Source organism: Pristis pectinata, chromosome 6 (genome assembly GCF_009764475.1).
Source record: "Pristis pectinata isolate sPriPec2 chromosome 6, sPriPec2.1.pri, whole genome shotgun sequence".
In the NCBI taxonomy this organism is placed as follows: Eukaryota; Metazoa; Chordata; class Chondrichthyes; order Rhinopristiformes; family Pristidae; genus Pristis; species Pristis pectinata.
The window spans coordinates 10,330,331-10,349,789 of record NC_067410.1 but is presented as its reverse complement, the minus strand read 5'-3'; the positions used below and the strand labels follow the sequence as shown (position 1 = coordinate 10,349,789).

At 42.1% G+C, this 19,459-nt stretch overlaps 1 protein-coding gene across 3 annotated transcripts in view; it reads left to right on the top strand.

Annotated features, from left to right (window-relative positions):
- Positions 1 to 19,459, top strand: part of LOC127571393 (ubiquitin-like modifier-activating enzyme 1) — a 258,873-nt gene that overhangs the window by 223,451 nt on the left and 15,963 nt on the right. For all 3 annotated transcript variants that reach the window (XM_052017709.1, XM_052017710.1, XM_052017711.1), the window contains exon 23: positions 16,004 to 16,105. In XM_052017709.1, the coding sequence (XP_051873669.1) occupies positions 16,004 to 16,105 (102 nt within the window). The remainder of the gene's footprint in view (positions 1 to 16,003; positions 16,106 to 19,459) is intronic.

Below are 19,459 nucleotides of genomic sequence, written 5' to 3'. Positions count from 1 at the left end.
ATAACAGGAGCAATAAAATACAAATTTATCATTAAAGATATTGTGGCCTTGGCAGGGTCATGGCTTGAGATAAGCTCCTACTTCTCAAGCCAGCCTTGGTTTCTGTCCTGAAAGCTCCAGTGTTCTAAACCACCATGTTGTCCTTGCCCCTCATATAAAAGCAATGCCTCTTAGCCCTGACCGCACTGACGTGACAGGAAACTCTGCATGGTTAACATAATAAATATAATGACTGGTGTTTTAAGGGTTACAGTGCAAGTTCTGTAAGTCTAAAATGCTGGCTTCTTTGAACATTTTCCCCCCCAGCTGCAGCGGTTTAACAAAACAAATACAAGCAAGATAATTGCTTCTTTGAACGTTAAATAAAACAGACAAGTTATTATAATTTCTGTCATCATCCATCTGTTACTCTGCCATATTACATCCCTTGTGAAAGTGTCAACAAAATACAGACCCTTTTTAAGCCTCACTTTGCTAAAATTCTGCATTAGTACAAGTGCTTTTGCACTTTTGAGCCATTACCCCCAGATCTCTGTCCCCACTTCTGCATCGGATAAGTATTTACCTTGTTTTTCACCTCCTTTCTCCCTTTCTCTGTGTCAAGTCACTCCTGATGAGTGTGTGTTGTGGGAGCCATCGCGTTAGTTATGTAGTTATGGAGTTGGGGAATTGAAATTTGGTTACTTACATGAAATTAAATAAGTTTGGAGTTTTAAAAAATGGGATCACGAAACTACTAAGTTGTCATCTGGTCCTATAGGGAGAGAATTCCTTGCCTCATTGTCTTATATGCATGTACATTTGTAATGTGTTTGATTCTGACTAACTCACAACTATGCGAAGTACACCACGGCAATGTTAAGGACATCTAGGAATGGACAATAATGCTGACCTTTCAGAGATGCCCACAATCCATGAGCAAATATTGAGTAAAGATTATGATGAACATCTACCATATGATACAGAATTTTCAGAGTGCTTCCCCTACAAATACAGTGCATCCCTGGAATTCCCTTGGGATAGATAATTTGCATTTATGTAATGCTTTCGTGACCTCTGAAGTGGCTGAAACCTCTTTACAATCAATGAAGTGCTTTGGAATTGCCAGCACTGTTATAGTGTGGGGAACTGAGCAGGCAATTTACGCACAGCAAGCTCCCACAAAGAGGATAAGTAAGCAGTTGGTCTTTTTTGGTGATGATACAGTAAGTGAGGGATAAATATTGGCCTGGACAACAAGAAGAATTTCCCTGCCCTTTTTTTGACAGTTCCATTGACTCTTTTACTTTCTCCTGAGAGAGTAGTCAGGCCTTCTTTAAAGTCTTGTTCAAGAGACAGCTCCCCCTCAGTACTGAGAGTATTCCCAGATACTTGGGCACACGTCTCTAGAGCGCAGTTTGAACCAACAGCCTTCTATCTTTATGGCAAGGGTGCTGCTGTCTAAGTGGAGGCTGAAAACTCTAGAAATATGAAACAAATAAAAATAATGAGTGTATAGCAGGCTCAGTATAATCCACAATTGTAGCTCCTTCATCATAAAGTTCAACAACGTCACTCTGTGTTCTCCCTTGTTGTTGACATGCCTGAACACAAGATGATAGGAGCAGAAGTAGGCCACTCAGCCCATCGAGTCTGTCCCGCCATTCAAAGTGATCATGGCTGATTGGCCCTGAGCCTCAACTCATCTTCTGTACTAGTGCCCCATAGATTCACAATCTATCAAAAAATTATCTGAAATGATCTTGCCTCCAGAACTCTCTGGGGAAGAGAATTCTAGACGTTCACCACCCTCTGCAAGAACAAATTCCTGCACACCTCAGTTTTAAATGACAACCCCTTTGTAACAATGGCCCCTTGTTTGAGACTCCCCCATTAGTTGAAACACCTCAACATCTATCCTACCATGCTTGCTTCACATATTTTCTATTATTTCCATTGTTACTTGCAAGATTTTTAACATTACGTAAATGTAAAGTGCAATAAAACAGTCCAGGTAACCCAACAGATCAATATCACATAGCCCTCTTCTCCCACCCCCTCTTCATCTCACCCTGTTAGCACAACCTCTTTTATTCTGCCTCATGTATATAGCTGGGTTGCCCTTAAATGCATTAATTCTAAACATCTCAAGTGCTCCTAATGATAACACATTTCACATTCTAACCATCCGCTCTGCAAAGATGTTTTTTCTAAGTTATTTGCTGAATATATTATTGGTTGTCTAAACATTCAGACTTTACAAGTGAGATTAATAGGCAGAAAGTGATGGAAATCTATGGTGGTTGGAATAAGTTCTGAAAAAATAATTAACAGCACAGTTTTCTTTTATGTTTTACACATATATATAGGTAGGAACACTGCAATTGTCTGTTTTGATCCACAAGGGAGGAAATCATCTGTAATATCTGTTGTATCTAAAGCTGTTTGCAGACTTTCAGCCGCATCACGGTAGATTTATGCAATGAGAGATCCTATGTGTTGACAAGGAAATGGGGCAATATTCTTGCTGGCAAATAGATGGGAGATGTTTGCTGTCTTGGGGTGTGATGCTAATTATAATGTCTGGGTCTGTGTGTAGTGCCAATTATGAAAGCAGTCGTGCAGATATTTTGATACTTCAGTGCCTTCCAATTGTATTGTAAATTGGAAATTGTAATTCTGACATAATTAATACCTAGAAGTGTACTGCCATGAGGTAATGTATTGTGCAATTCATTGGGGATAAACCATCAGTGAAACCAAACACAATAGTAAAATACAATCGATTGCTGAATATCTCCAGCATTTTCTGCCTTTGTTACTGTGGAGCTGAAGGAGTTGCTGAATGACTTCTCAAACCCATGCTCTGTTACCACCACAAAGCACTGTTCGACTTGAGTAGTCTTTGTTATGTTTGCAGATTCAAATGGACTTCCACTGAGATGTTCTGTCTTCCTGGTGAGATATTTAGCTAAACTCCCACCTGCCCTTGGCAAAAAAAAGTTGCCTGGTCCAGATTTCAATAAAGAGGAGTCATTTACCAAGTGTCCCTGATCAACATTTAATCCTTAACCAACACCTGTAAGTGAATTATCTCACATTGCGCTTTATGGGACCTTGCTATACACAAGCCTCCCATATTAGATAGTAAGAAAAGATATTAAGATATTTATTTATTAGTCACATGTACATCGAAACACACAGTGAAATGCACCTTTTTGCATTACTGAGAATGTCGCCACTCTTGCAGCACCAACAAAGCATGCCGACAGTTCCTAACCTGTACGTCTTCGGAATGTGGGAGGAAACCGGAGCACCCAGAGGAAACCCACACAGACACACGGGGAGAACGTACAAAATCCTTACAGACTGGCGGGAATTGAACCGGGGTCGCTGGCGCTGTAATAGCGTTACACTAACCACTACACTACTGTGATTATATTGACAAGTAACTAGTGACTAGTGCTGTCCCATGACTTTCCCTCTGCTGCTGTGGTTTCCTCCCACATCCCAAAGACCTGCTGGTTGGTAGGTTAATTGGCTACTGTAAATTACCTCTGGTGTAGGTGAGGGATAGAAGAATCCGGGTGGAGTTGATGGGCATTTAAGAGAGAATAGGTTACAGGGAAATAAATGGGGGAATATGACTGATGAGAAAGCTCCAAGATCGACATAGGCTGAATGGACTCCTATGTTGTGAGAAAATGTTGTAAAAGCTGTAAGGCCAGAGGTTGTGAAAAGCTGTATATATAAATTCAAGGCTTCTTTCTTACCAAATGTATTACAGTAGTGGTTACAGGAACAGGGGGAGCATTGCTCGTAGATTTAAGTTGATTAGTGGAATTGGGTGGTACAACGCACAGCTAGTAGAGCAAAATACAAACTGCCAGAGGAACTCAGCAGGCTGACATTTTGGATCAAGATCCTACATCAGGACTGATGCAGGGCCTCAGTCTGAAATGTCAACAATTCCTTTCCTCCCCACAGATGCTGCTCGACCCGCTGAATGCCTCCAGCGGTTTGTTTTCTGCTCCAGGTTCCAGCATCTGCAGTCTCTTGTGTCTCCACAGCCAGCAGAGCTGCTGCCCCACAGCTCCGGTGACTCAGGTTCAATCCTGACCTCACGTGCAGTCTGTGTGGAGGTTGCATGTTCTCCCTGTGACTATGTGAGTTTCCTCCAGGTGCTCCAATTCCCTCACACATCTCAAAGACATGCGGGTTGGTAGGTTAGTTGTACGTTGTAAAATGCCCCTAATGTGTAGGTGAGTGATAGAATCTGGGAGGAGTTGGTGGGAATGTGGGGAGAATAGAATGGGATTAATATAGATGGATGCTTGTTGGTTGGCACAGACGTGAGGAGAGAGCTGAGAAAAAGTTACCTCTCTCAAGTGTGGTGGGTATTTGGTATTCACCGCCTGAAAGGATGGTGAAGGTAGAAGGACTCACCTTCTAACAAAGAGCCATAACTTGCAAGGGTATGGACCAAGAGTGGGGAAGGGGGATTAGCATGACTTGGGTGTGATGGGGTCAGTGTCCTTTATCAGTGCTGCAAGTATCTGTGGATCTATGTTAGGAAGTCTTTTCTGCTGCGTGATATAAATTCAATTTTAAAAAAGTTAATGAAGAATATCTTTCCCAGACCCTAACTTTTACTCAAGCTTTTGATCCACTAACTCTATCTGTTCCTCCAGGGCTTTTCCTGTCCTTTCTGTTAAGCACCCTGAGGTATCTTTGATGTTAAAGGTGCTATCTAAGTGCAAGTTGCTCCTGCATTTAAATGATGTTGGCCTGTGCCTCCAGAACTAACTGGTGTCCATTACTTGACAGAAGCTGTTTGGCCCTTCTGAAATGAAGTCCTGCGTTCCATCCCTGAAGCAGTGTGTCCCGGTTATTTATTGCTTCAGATAATGGGTGCTCAGAACAGAAGGCCATTCACTTAATGCTTGAGCGCGATGCCCCTTCAAACAGGAGTTTAGCAGTTTTATTACAAGAAGTAAAAGACAATCGTTTTGGAGTCTGTCATTCTTAACGCTTCAATTAATTGAGCACTCTGTATCATCATTCAATCATTTATTGTTGGGTAGAATGAATTGAGTTCAGTTCTTTACAATGAACACCACCAAATCTACTCCAGGGAAGACCACGGTTCTGGTGCTAAAAATAAGGCACATTCTGAATGAAGTCCTGTGTTTTATTTCTAGGAACAAAGGCCTCCTCTCAAAAGTGGACCAGAACAGTAGTTTAAGAGGTCCCAAGCCTTTTGAATGGTCACATAGTTCACTGAGTCTTGCAATCAGGCTTTGAAAAAAAACATTTTTAATCCATCGGATCAGTGCATGTGATCTAGATAACTGTAAGATTGTCACAGTACACTCTGCTGTCTATTTCAGTGTTACTTCTGATGTATAAAACCCTTTGTGTTTAGTTCCTTGGAGTGAGCAGCTTGTTATCCTGTGGTTGGATCTTGTTCAGGATCAAAATAAAGCCTTTGTTCATCCCCTGGTAAAGCAGGCAGCATCAAACTGGTCATCTCGAACAGGAACAATAAACAGGCAGGCATTTCAAATCATTAACACTGCGCAGCTTTCATCTGACAAGTGTAAACATGTGGCTCTATAGATCGATAACATGTTCAATTTGGTCATTTCTTGTTTTGGTCCTGACATAAGACGTCAAGTTCAGAAATACGTCTAAGTGCTAAGAATGTTAATTTGATTTTGAAGCCACATGTTATTACTTTAGAAGCCCATAGCTTCAGGGCCAATCAAGGTATAATTTACCCAGAAGTAAACAGTCTGCAAGAACAAAAGAATATAAAAGCACCTGCATTTATGAAACACTATTCATGATCCTGTTGTGTCACGTAGTGCTTTACAGCCAATGAGGTGCTCTTGAATTCAGAATCAGGTTTATTGTCACTGACATATGTCATGAAATTTGTTGTTTTGTGGCAGCAGTACAGTGCAAGACATAAAGACATAAAAATTATTATAAGTTACAAAAATAAATAAATAGTGCAAAAGAGGAATAACAAGATAGCATTCGTGGGTTCATCAGAAATCTGATGGTGGAGGGGAAGAAGCTGTTCCTGAAATGTTGAGTGTGGGTCTTTAGGCTCCTGTACCTCCTCTCTGATGGTAGTAAGAAGAGAGCATGTCCCGGGTGGTGACAGTCCTTAATGATGGATGCCACCTTCTTGAGGTGGCGGGGAGGGTTGTGCCCGTGATGGAGCTGGCTGAGTCTACAACCCTCTGCAGCCTCTTTCTATCCTGCACCTTGGAGCCTCCATACCAGGCTGTGATGCAGCTAGTCAGAATGCTCTCCACCGTACATCCGTGGAAATTTGCAAGAGTCTTTGGTGACGTACCAAACCTCCTCAAAGCCCTAATGAAGTAGAGCCACCAGCATGCCTTCTTCATGACTTATATCTTCGTGACTTCTTTGTGACTTCATGAATTATAGTTACTGTAGAAACATAAGAAAATACAACAACCACTTCCATACAACAAACTCCAGCAAACATTGGAGATAATGATCAAATAATTAACTTTTTTTTGATGTCATATTGGCCAAGGCACTGGGAGAATGCTCCATCTGTTAATATAGACCCATGGGATCTTTTATGTTGATGTGAGATATCAAACAGTTTAACATCTCGATCAAAAGACATAGCTCTGGCAGTGCCGCACCCCCATACTGAATAAACTGTTAGTCCTGGATTTAGTGCTCAAATCTCCAAAGTAGGACAACCTTCCAACTTTCAATTATTAACGTTCTGTCTCAGAGTCAAACATGGTACTGACTGATCCAATACTGACACCTTCATGTTCTTTTGAAATAGAGACACAGAACATCCAGCAGGTCAGGCAGCTTCTGTGGAAAGAAAAATAAGGTTAACCTCTCACATCCATGACCCATCATTGGAACTGAGACACCTTGGAGCATGAGCAGATTGCAAAGAACTTTGAACTTGTTTAATTATTTTTTTTTAAAAATAATAGTTCTTTTTCCCCTTTCTCTTCTGATGAAGGGTGCCAGGTCTGGAGTGTTAACCATTTCTCTTTCCACTGATGCTGTTTCATCTGCCCAGTGTTTCCGGCATTTTTTTCTCTCCTTGGTTCAGCTTTCCCACCATCTGCAGTTTTGCTTTGATGGTCTTTTGAAATATGGACCTTTTCTCACTCACTATGTGGGGTCCCTCCTCTGACATATGGGAGTGGCAATGTCAGCACCTTGTTCAATTCCGGCCTGGTTCGGTACGATCCGTGTGTTGAACACTGGACAAAGGCAGGATTGGGACTGCTGGGACTACCTCATTTTCACGGTCTGCCAAGCAACCACTCTTTGGTGTTACACTTGAATAATTGCAGTTCAAACAAAATGCCTGCATCAATGCAATAAAAGTCTGAGCAATATCTCCAAGAGGGGAGCAGTAGAGAAAGGAGAAAGAGAACTTCATGGGCCAAAAGGCATGGTTCTGTGCTGTATTATTCTATGACTTCCCTATGACTTCCGTTCATCACCTCCCCTTCTACCAATTACTTTGACCACTACAATGGACTTTTTTTTGACCTAATTGTATTCTTTCATATAAAAATTGTGTCTTATTGATGTTTAATTTATGTTTTTCTTGTGAATGTTGCATATCTGATGCTATGTGCCTGTGATGCTGCTGCAAGTAAGTTTTTCATTGCACCTGTGCACACTTGTACTATAAATGTGATTTTTGACTTTCGACTTTAAATCCAGGCCCCCTTTCGTCTGATCTCTCCATGAAGCAAAATAGGTTAGTGAATCTTTGGAATTCTCTACCCAAGAGGGTTGTGGAGGCTCAGTAGGGAAATTGGTTAGTGCAGTAAAGTGGCCCTGGGGTAAAAGATCACTTATGATCTTAGTGCATGAGGGACCAAGCACAAGGCGTGAAAAGCATATTCCTGTTTCTATTTCATTTGTTCTCAAAGCATCAAAAAAACTGAAGATGAGTCAAATTGGAGATTTTTTTTATATTTGGTAACGTGACACTTGTTTCTTAGTAAGCACAGCCAGATCCTTTAAATCAGATCACCTCAGACTGTATCTGCACTGCCGTATATGCCCACTAACTGAATAAGGTATCTTTATTAGTCACGTGTACATCAAAACACACAGTGAAATGCATCTTTGCGTAGAGTGTTCTGGGGCCAGCCCTCAAGTGTCGCCACGCTTCTGGCGCCAACATAGCATGCCCACAACTTCCTAACCCGTACGTCTTTGGAATGTGGGAGGAAACCAGAGCACCCGGAGGAAACCCACACAGACACAGGGAGAACGTACAAACTCTATACGGACAGCAGCCGGAATTGAACCGGGGTCACTGGCGTTACGCTAACTGCTATACCACTGTGTACGAAGAGAAATAGTCAAATAGGATTTAGAAACAGGAGTCTGTGCCTTATAAATCTACTGGAATGGGCATGACTGAGATAGAACAGGAAGAAATCCACCAGATTTAATATATTTGGACCTTCGGAAGACATTTGGTTAACTCCCACAATGGAGTCCAATAAAGGAGATTAACCAGTATGAACCAACTGCACCTTAGCTAGCTGTGATTAAAACTATAGAAAACAGGGGGTGAAGATAAACAGTAAGAAATCTCCAGCTGTGAGGCAGGGATTAATGGAATGCCAGGGATGAGTCTATTCAGGGCCCCCACCTGTGTTCACTGTACATAAATGATGTGGAAGAGAATTTGTTGGCACAAGTTTAAATTAACAAGCTCATGTTTGCCTATATAACTGCAGTGACCAACTTTCAGGTCAATTCATTGTTTGAGGCATTTTTTTGAAACACGCCCATGCGATAAGGCACCAAGTAAGAGTGTGAATGATTATAATTTCCCCACATTGTAGAATGGTTGATTGCAGGCACAGTAGTGTAGCGGTTGGCGTAACGCTATTACAGCACCAGCGACCCAGGTTCAATTCCGGCTGCTGTCTGTAAGGAGTTTGTACCTTCTCTGCGTGGGTTTCCTCCGGGTGCTCCGGTTTCCTCCCACATTCCAAAGATTTACGGGTTAGGAAGTTGTGGGCATGCTATGTTGGCGTCGGAAGCGTGGCGACACTTGCGGGCTGCTCCCAGAACACTCTACGCAAAGATGCATTTCACTGTGTGTTTCCATGTACATGTGACTAATAAAGATATTATCCTATCCTATTAAAGCTATCCTATCCTATTAAAGATATCCTATCCATAACTGATCTGGATAAATCTCATTGGATTTGATAAAAGACTATGTCAGTGATTCACTGAATGCCCCACGGAATTATCAGTTTAGATTCTGCATTCAGCTCCTGAAGTGGGGCTTGAACTCGCAATATTCTGACTCAAGAGGCAAAAGATAAATTAAAATTATATAGGAAAGACATGCCTATAAAAGCAGTCTGAAAAATGCACAAGCCCAAATCCTGCTAATTAAACTGTTGCAGTACAACTACAAAGTGACATCTAATTGACAAAGCGGAAATATATCCTGTCCTCAGGCATGACATTACTCTTCAGCTTTGAGGGATCACAATTTATTGAAGTAGAACGACTTACAGTAAATCTGGGCTCAAACTTCCTGTGATTTTCCATCCTTTTTAACGGACAGAAGTCCATTGAGGACTTCTTCCCAAATTTGTGGAGCCTGTGTTTCTGAAAGCCTGTCCCACTCTTTGCCTCCACCACATCACCCCTCCTCTCCTCATCCCCCATCATGCCCCAAATAAGCTCTTTAACATCTGTGTGATGAAGTGGAGAATCTGATTCTAAGTGCATTGAATAGACCCATGATGGAGTTAATTATGGAGATACAAGACACTGTAAATGCTGGAATCTGGAGCAACACAAGCAGCATCTATGGAAGGAAATGGACAGTCAACGTTTCGGGTCGAGACCCTTCATCTGAACTGGACTGGACTTCATCATCTTGACCCGAAATGTCGACTGTCCATTTCCTTCCATAGATGCTGCCTGACCCCCTGAGTTCCTCCGGCATCTTGTGTGTTGATGGAGTTAATTATGTTCAGTCCAAGAAGAGAATGGGCTCATCACTATGATCAGATTTGAGTAAAACATGTTGGTTATTTCAATCCAGTTCAAAAGGGAGCAACATGAATTTATATTCAGTCCTGATGCAGGGTTTTGACCCAAAACGTCAACAATTCCTTCCCCCCCCCCCACCCCCACAGATGCTGCTCGACCCATTGAGTTCCTCCACCAAATTGCTTGTTGCTCCAGATTCCAGCATCTGCAGTTGCTTGTGTCTCCATGAATCTATGTTAGTGTTTTTCACTCTATCCTAGAGTGCATTGCAGTGGAAGCCAAGAAGGCCAAGATTTGCCATTATCTAAAAGATGGAACTGTGATGTGGGCAAGGCAGGGTAGTTTCAGGCTGGATTACGTGCTGAAGTTTCCAGAAAGCTCAAAAGTGAGTTTGTCACAAGAGAGTCAAAGGTGACATTTTGCTGATAGCACTGAATTACCTCTGTCACACTTTGTAATAAATTCATTTTCATTTCATACTCTACAGTACATTGTACAAAAATAACTATTTTGGAAATGGGGATAAGATAAATGAGGTGTGAAACTGTTGCTGTTTCACCGGTATTGTTCATAGAATCACAGAGACAGCATGGAAACAGACCCTTCAGCCCATCAAGTCCATGCCAACCATTAACCACCTACATACAGTAACCCCACATTAATCCCATTTTATTTTATCCTCCCCACGTTCTCATCTGTTCCCCCCAGATTCTATCAGTCACCCATGTGTTTGGGGCAATTTACAGCAGCCAATTAACCTACCAATCCACACGTCTTTGGTTGTTCTAACATAACTCTCTCTTCAGTTATCTTTGCATCCCTCTTCAATATTCTGCCTGTTTCCAATGGATGAGCATCTATTCCATTGGATGAGCATCTAATTTACTGGAGGTGAATGGGATTGAGGACTCTGGGAGGAAATGGGTATATCTGAGTGCATTTTCAGTGGCAAAGAGTTGCAGCATAAATCAGGCATTTCTTCATTCCACCTAAAGGTTTAACAAAAATGTTTTGCTGTGGCAAGGAAGGTGTGCAGTGTTGATAACAGTAGCATCTCTGAGTAGAGCACAAGGTCAGGCGTTATCCCATTTGGGATTGCACATGAACCGCCACACTCTCCAACAAACGCCCTTTAATGCTGGAAGGTCTTACTCATTTTGTTTTTGGCAGAGTGTTTGGCTTTCTAGGGCCATTTGATTACTTAAACTGCTTTTATTTTTGAAGTAAATACTTGTCAGTGATTGGATTTTGTACAGCAGCCAGAAGAGCGAACACGCCAGAGTGCCACCAGGGGGGTCACGAGGTGGCCATGATAAAGACCCCTGGAGCATCCGACTGCAGAACAGGATGACTGTTGAGATAAAAGCTAAAGTGAAAATATAATAAAAGTCTTGTGCAAAGCCCTGCATCTGTGCCCAGTACATTAACCCGTCTTTCCTCCCTATTTGAATGAACATCTCAATTGTGTGCTGAGGCCTTTGCAATCAGGAGCTGAAAGCAGCCCTTTCATTGCCCAAACCACAATATGCACCATGTCCGCACTCTTAGCGGCCTTCAAGTAAGTCAGTTTATAATTTGCCTTAATTAACTGGTTTGCTGTTGGGTTGTGTGAGAGAAGTTTGTTGGGACTCTCTGACCCCTGGGGTCACCTTAGGATGTCCAGGGGCATCACAGCAGGGTCAGACCATGCTGCTGATGTTAATTAGAACCTAATTTGGCACTACGGTACTGTGAAATGATGGTGTGGAGATTACACTCCAGTTTTCCTCTCTAAAAAAGCCCATGTATTTATTTGTTTAAGCCATAGGCAGGAAATTGTATAAACTATTGGCTAGTAATTGGGCAGCAATGTTGATCTGCTGCAGTGGAAGATTGTGCAGGGAAGGGGTGGGTGTTGGATGAGTAAACCCGCGATCATCATGATAAGGAACTGAATTAGCTCCACGCTGAAATCGCTGTCCTATTGCGAGTGGAGCAAGTTATTTGTACATTATTTCTGGAGACCCTCAATGCAATACACCAGAAACATTTAAAAAGAAGCTAACATAAGCCCTGTTGCTTATTTGCATACTTGAGTGATGTAGAGATTTGCCAATGCAAATTCAGGCACTCTGTTCCCCCAGTTTGTATCTTGAGGTCCAGAGTTCTATGAATATTCTTTGGTCTGAAGTTGAAAGGTATTTCCAATTATCAGAAAGCCTTGTGAAATGAAATCAAAACCTATGTTGTACCGTGTGTATTTATATAATATACCCAAATGTATGACATTATCTTGGCACCAGTCAGCCTTTTGATAACAGTGCCTGGACATATTCAGTAATAGAATTTCTTAAGAATTGTTTCCCAAGATTAATCAGCTCCTCTATTGTAAACACAGTAGCAATCTTTTTGCAGAGTAAGGGTTTTCAGGGATTTGTGCTTGCCTTATCTAAGCCCCAAACTTGCAGGTAAGACCCTAATTTCCTCAGGAAGCCTCACACCCACAATTGATTTATTGCTTGTTTCCTGAAGTATTATTTTAATCATTGCATCCCATTATGAGGAACTTCCCTTCTGTGACTATTGGGAGACAAGTGTGTTATACCACCTTGTACAAAGACACTCACCCTGATCCAAAAAATAAGTTTTGTCCACTCTTGTTTTTGCCTCAGCCAGACTGAGTTTAGTGAGTCTGCAGTTGCAGTTGGGTGTAATCGTGCACAAGTTTGGGCATGATTCTGTGCAGCACTGATATTGTAATCCCCAGTCGGACAAAGATTGAGCCAATGGTGCTTTGGAATGTTTGCAGCAATCGTAGATTAAACCTCATTAAGAGGGGTTAAATGTGTGTACTGTTAAAGCTGCCGGTGTGATTGATTGGAGGAGAGGAGAGGGGAGTGAGATGGGGGAGGAGGGCAGCCTCCCTAAGAAATGGACTGTAACCTCTGGCACTGCAGACGCTCATTAAGATCAGATCCTGATTCCCATCCTCAGAGGGCCTGGATCCAGATGTTCTGGTTTCACCTTATAAAAGGAGTCAAAGACCAATTGCGTTCTAAAAATAATAAGACCAAATTGCAAATGACAAGTGTTATGAGTGCACATTACAATCTCCCCACACCCCCCTCCAGCATTTATCCATAGCTGGCTTCTGAGTATCAACAGAGCAATCATTTTGTACCTTAAGGTCAGAATTTCTATGTGAAGAAAGTTAATCTTCCTGTTCGGGTATTAAATCTTTCTCTTAAGATCGTCTTCCTGTTACTTCTTCCTAGATAGTTCTATCTCTGTTTTAAACTTAGCCTTTTCAACTCTTAGGAGGTTCAGTTCTTCAATTATCAGTTCCCCTCCCTACCCCATCAAACCTTGCAAAATTAATTTGATTCTGCACAGACCCAGCCTGTGTTCAGTACCAAGAGATCATATTCCAATTACAGTTTTTTGTTAAAGAAAGCAAATCTTTCATAAGATGTTGAACTGTTTAGCTGGTTTGCATTTAATTTGCAAGTTGTGAAATGGAATAGGATTTGCCTTCAAGCAGGGAGAGAGAGAGAGAGAGGCTGCTCCTAAGATCTGTTCCTCATTATTGATCTGATTGCTGTTATTTGGTTGTTCTGTAGTACGCTTGATGTTACAGTGGTGTGTTAAATGTACTGACTGGGCATCAGTCTGTGGCAGCATTTCCGCTCTCGGCTCCCTTTTTCCTCCCCCACTTCAAGTGTGGATTGATGGAGACAGGAAATGGACTGGAAGGAGAGGGAGCAGCTGTGGGCAAGCGCCCACCCTCCCCCAACCCCCACCCAACCACCTCCTACCTTTGGAAAAGATGCATGAACCCAGCCAGACAGGCAAAAAAAACTGAGGCACAGAGACAGATGAAATAACAGGGGCTGAGACATTAATAGGAGCCAGGAGATTTATATATCTCAATAATGATTTTTCTCATCCTGCAGAAAGACTGGGGGAGGAATGGATAATTGTACAGATAGCGAGCTAATGTAGAGGAAGGGGAGAGAAATAGAGACAATCATTGCCCAAGAGCTTGCATATGATTTGAATAAATGGATATTAGGAAACGCTATTGATACTGTAATGAGCCTGTATAAAATAAAGGAATAATTGGTTGCTCTGTCTCTGTCCATTCAAATACATCGACCAGTCAACTTATTTGTCTTTTAACACTTTCTGTGATGGAAGCTGAAATGATAAACTGCTGGCCTTGGAGCTTGCTGCACAATACAAAAGCTTCCGATTATTATAGCACACAGGTGAAACACAAAGCACATTTGCTTTATATAGTGACCCAGCGCTTTGAGGACACACAGTAAAACTCCAATAACCTGCTATCTGTAGTCGGAAATCCCAATGGTTTGGCATCTGGCTCATCAGCTGATGTTCCCCATGCTCCCCTCAAACTGACTGGAGCCCCGTTTCCCACGTACCCTTTAAACTCAGCAAGTCCCCGTTTCCAAGGCTCCTTTTAAACTTAACAGATTCACTGGAAAACTTATTGTAGTACTCTGTAACATCTTTAAAAAAAAGTGAATTAAAAGTGTGTTGTGGTATTAATAAAATAATATCCAGTAGTCCAGAAAGTCTGCCAAGCTGGCACCACCAAAGTCTGCCAATCTGGCACTACCAAAGTCTGCCAATCTGGCACCACCAAAGTCTGCCAAGCTGGCACTACCAAAGTCTGCCAAGCTGGCACTACCGTGCTAGATTAACAGAGTTTTAATGTCATGCCAATGTATGGCCCAGAAGACCGTAATTTGGTGAAATGTGTTTGCACAAGAGGTTAAAGAGCTCAATCTATGTCCCATCTCTACTTCCATAGCCCCATTAGTTGAGGCTCATCCAGGCTCTGTTGTCCTAAGTTCATTGAGAATGAAAGGAAAGGGAAGGTGTGAAGGGGAAGTACGTGAATGAAACGGTGAGGGAGCAGAGAGAAGGGAAGACAGAGGGAAGCCATTACGTGAAGGGGGACTGAGAGAGGAGATCTGAGGAAGGAGGAAAAGGGACTAGGCAAGATTGTGTGCCTGTGTCCATCTTTACGTGTGGCCAGAGTGTGTCAGCGTGTTTGTACAGGTGTGTGTGTGTGTGTGTGTGTGTGTGTGTGTGCGCGCGCACGCACGCTAAGTCTGTGCATCAGAGCCTCGTCTCCATTTGTCTTGGATCTCCTTGCCATCGGACCAGGACCTCGATCTGTACGGACTATGTGGTAGCTGGTGTATAACAGCCACCCTATGTTAATAGAGGTCATGCATTCAGAACTGAAGTGGAAGCAAGTCCCTGAGGGACTGCATAAGAAAAAGAAGAGCTTTTTATATAAAAGAACAAAAAAATCTCCACATTCTCCCCCCCCCCCCTTGTGTGTGTGTCTAATATAATATGGCATCATAGGTATAACAGAATAATGATTCTGGTAGAGGTGGCTCCCTTTGTGAAGGTACATGGGACCTTTTACTGCCTTAAAGGCATGTTCTGCATACATGTTATAATCAATCAGATCACTCTGTAAAGAGCACTTTACCTAGAGTTGACTACAGCTTAAGTAAGGAGGCAAAAGTCAAATCACTTTTTCACAGGAGGCTGTTCCTAAGGTGATTCATTCTGGGTTTATTAGAAAAGTGTGTTCCCGTTACTGTAAAGGAATATGCTTTAAAAGCCTTCCAGTGATATTTGTCCTCTGGTGAATTATGTATGTGACAATTGAAAAGTTTGAAAACAAATATATCTGCTCTGGAATATAAATATACGCTATGTAGTCTGAAAATTACATTAATTTGAAGAAATGTTTTCAGCAATAAACTATTAAAATTCAACCTTTCCCTTGATCTGCATTGCCAAGTACTGCATGTGTCTCCAGAATACATGCACAGGCAGAGAGAAAATTATAAGTTATCTCTCTCCATCCTGCACGCACTTCAAACAACCCTCCTTCATTGATGCTGTGAGTAACTTTGCCTTTTCAACCTTGCAGTACCATGACATAGAATGGACGCTATGGGATCGTATTGATGTACAAGGCATTAAACCAAACGGAGATGAAATGACACTGGAAGAATTCCTGAATTATTTTAAGGTAATTCTAACATTCTCGCTGATGTCGTTGTTTCACAATGTGGTCTACACATCTAATGTACAGGGGAGAGAGAGAACTAGAGGCATACATTGCCCAAGACTATGACAGATAATTTGAATCAAAACAAGTAAGGAAAGCTGTTTACATTATATAAAGCCTACATAAATTAAAGTAATATCTGGCAGCTCTATTTATGTCTTTCTATATACAAAAGACCATAAGAGAGTGAATGATAGAAATACTGGCTTCAATACACATTGAGAAGTATCTATCATTGTAGTACCTCTTCCTGAACTACTCAAATAGCCCCTCCCACCAGCATACAATAACTTTGTTTGAACCCACACCCTTCAGCTACAAGCCCAATTATACTCTTCTCCCAACCAGTAGATACATTGTGAGGCAGTTCAAATGGGACATGAGCATATGAATATTGTTAGAGATCATTTGCGCTGAATGGCCTGTTTCCTTGCTGCATGTTGTTGATGTGTGTGTGACCTCCAACCCCCTACTTCAGGGTCTTTGCATTATTGGTGATGTTATTACTGATGTCATTCCCAGTCAACGCTCATTAGCAGGAATTCTAATCAATTCAATGATTTTGCCACAAATCATAAACAGTTCAGTGCCCAAAGGGTTAAAGGAACAAGGTTTACCTTATAATTCAAGGCAGTGTTATGACACAACAGAGGTAAAGAGTTAATAGAGAGAAGATGAAAAAATAAATAGACCATCAAGAGGACTTATTGGGGGACCTAATAAACCTGTAAGTAGAGCTTTGCTGGATTCTGATAGACAGACAGGTCATCTTGGGTTCAAGGGTAGCATTTGTTCCAGAGGAGACGAATACTCATCGTGAATGCAGATAGTTGCAAGTCAGTGTTGTCAATAACACAACCTCCTCAGGGCTACACTAGCAGATTGCTTGTGTGTGTTTGCACTCGGCTGTTACCTTGGCAAACCTCCAGCTGTGCCAGTGGTCAGATTGGTATCTGAGCAAGAACAGGATTGATATCTAAATCTGAGAAACAGGCCATGTCTATTTACTTTGCAAGGAACAGCAGTAATGACACTTTTTTCATCAGGGTAGTACTTGAACGGGATCAAAGGCGAGGCTCTATTGTAACCAACAGCAACATAATAAAACTATTAGCATAAATGGAGCTTAATTGGTTTTTCTTTCGATTCTACTTGGGAATAAAATAAATTTTCTCTTCTTGCTCACGGATTATTTCTCAAGAGTCTTTACTCATTGCCCTGAAATGAGCAGAAAGCTCCAGCTCATTCATCACAATCTGTTGTTACTTTCACTCCAGCCTTTTGTGCTCCTCAGCAAACAGTAGTGATATTCAGCATTAATGTCCTTCCCCACTCACCCCTCCCAACCTGCTCCTAAGTTTGGCCATTGTGTGCACTAATACAAATACAACCAGCTGACTGGTACAGCCTGTGAAGCTGCTGCCTCACAGCTCCAGGGCACCGACCTGGTGCTATCTATGCATGTTTACCTGTTCTCCCCATGAATGCATGGGTTTCCATCAGTTTCCTCCCATGTCCTTTGTGGGTTAATTGGCCACTGTAAATTGCCCAGAACAACCCACAAAGAAGCTGCATGAACTCAGCAGGTCAGGCAGTATCTATGGAGGGTCGAGACCCTTCATCAGGACTGGAAAGAAAGAGGGGCGATAGCCAGTATAAAAAATGTGGTGGGGGGGGGGGGGCTACGGGTGAAGCAAGAGCTGGCAGGCAGTAGGTGGATCCAGGTGAGGGGGTGGGTGATGTAAATTGCCCCCAGTGTAGATAGATGCCTGATTTGCAGGCAGTGTGAGGAGAATGAGTTAAAAGGAATATTAGAGGGGAAATGGCATTGCTTAGTGACCCTGCACAGACTCAATGGGCCAAATGGCTTCCTTCTATGTCATAGAAAATGTGGAAGTAATGACCATCGTGGCTTCATTTAATTTCACAGCAATGTTATGCAGGCTAACAGTCATAAAGAAATAAGGTAAAGGAAAGATTTGTGTTCCTATATCACTTTTCACACCCCCAGGTGACTTCAAAGCACTTTGCAGGCAAAATTATTTTTAAATGTAGTTACCATCATAATGTAGGAAACACAGCAGCTAATTTGAGCACAGCAAGCTCCCACAAAGAGCAACGTGATAATGACCCGGTAAACTGATTTAGAGATGTTGAATGAGGGGCAAACTTTGGCCAGGATGCCAGGGACTACATCACAGGGGCAGCCTTGTGGTGTAGCAGTTGACATTGCTGCCTCAGAGATCCAGGAACCCAGGTTCAATCCTGACCTCGGACCAAATGGCCTTCATCTGCATTGTAATAAGTAATTAACAAGCACTGCTGTTGAAGTGGGATCTTACACGTCCACCTCAGAGATCAGCTGGGGTCTTGAGTTAGTTATTTTTACAATAATTGTTCATTGATGCTTTTTGCTACAAACACCTCCCTTCCATTGACTCTGTCTACACTTCTCACTACCTCGGGAAAGCAGCTAGCTTAATCAAAACCCCTCTCACCCCAGTCATTCTCTCTTCTCCCCCCACTTCTATCAGCCAGATTGAGAACATGTACCACATGTAAGGTCAGCTTCTATATCGCTGTTATTGACTCTTGAACAGACCTCTTGTACAATAAAGAACTCCTGATCTCTCAATCTACCTCATCATGGCCCTTGCACCTTACTTGTCTACCTGCACTGCACTTTCTCTGTAACTGTAACACCATTTTCTGCATTCTGCTATTGTTTTTTCCTTTTGTACTACTTCGATGTACTGATGTATGGAATGATCTCTCTGGATGGCATGCAAACAAAGCTTTTTACTATATCTAGGCACATGTCTCAATAATAAATTACCAATTACTTCAAGCAAGGCTGTAGAATCTGCTCGAACTTGCAGATAAAGTTGGGGAAACTGATTTGAGAACATTGGAACCAGTAGGCTGCTTGGGTCCTTGTGCCTCCCATACTGTTCAATGAGATCATGGCAGATCCTACACTTCAAATTATTTTACTATACAATCAGGACTGGAGTATTTGAGGCAGCTGTCCTCCAAAGTGATGTTAAGGGACATGCACATGGTTGGGCAAGCAGCAGAGTGTGTCTGATTAAATATATTAAAAGAAATCTGTATGGGATAAAATTACGAGCATGTTTGCCTGCCTGACCCTTCCTCCAGTGGATGACAAATGTAATTCCCGAGCATTCCCCTTCTTACGTTTATTATGGGGTTTACTCCTCTCTAATTAGCTACTTCCTTTCTCTATTTTTATCCGCCAGTATAACATTTTCTACCCTATCACTAACCAACAAATGCAGTCTATCCAGTCACACG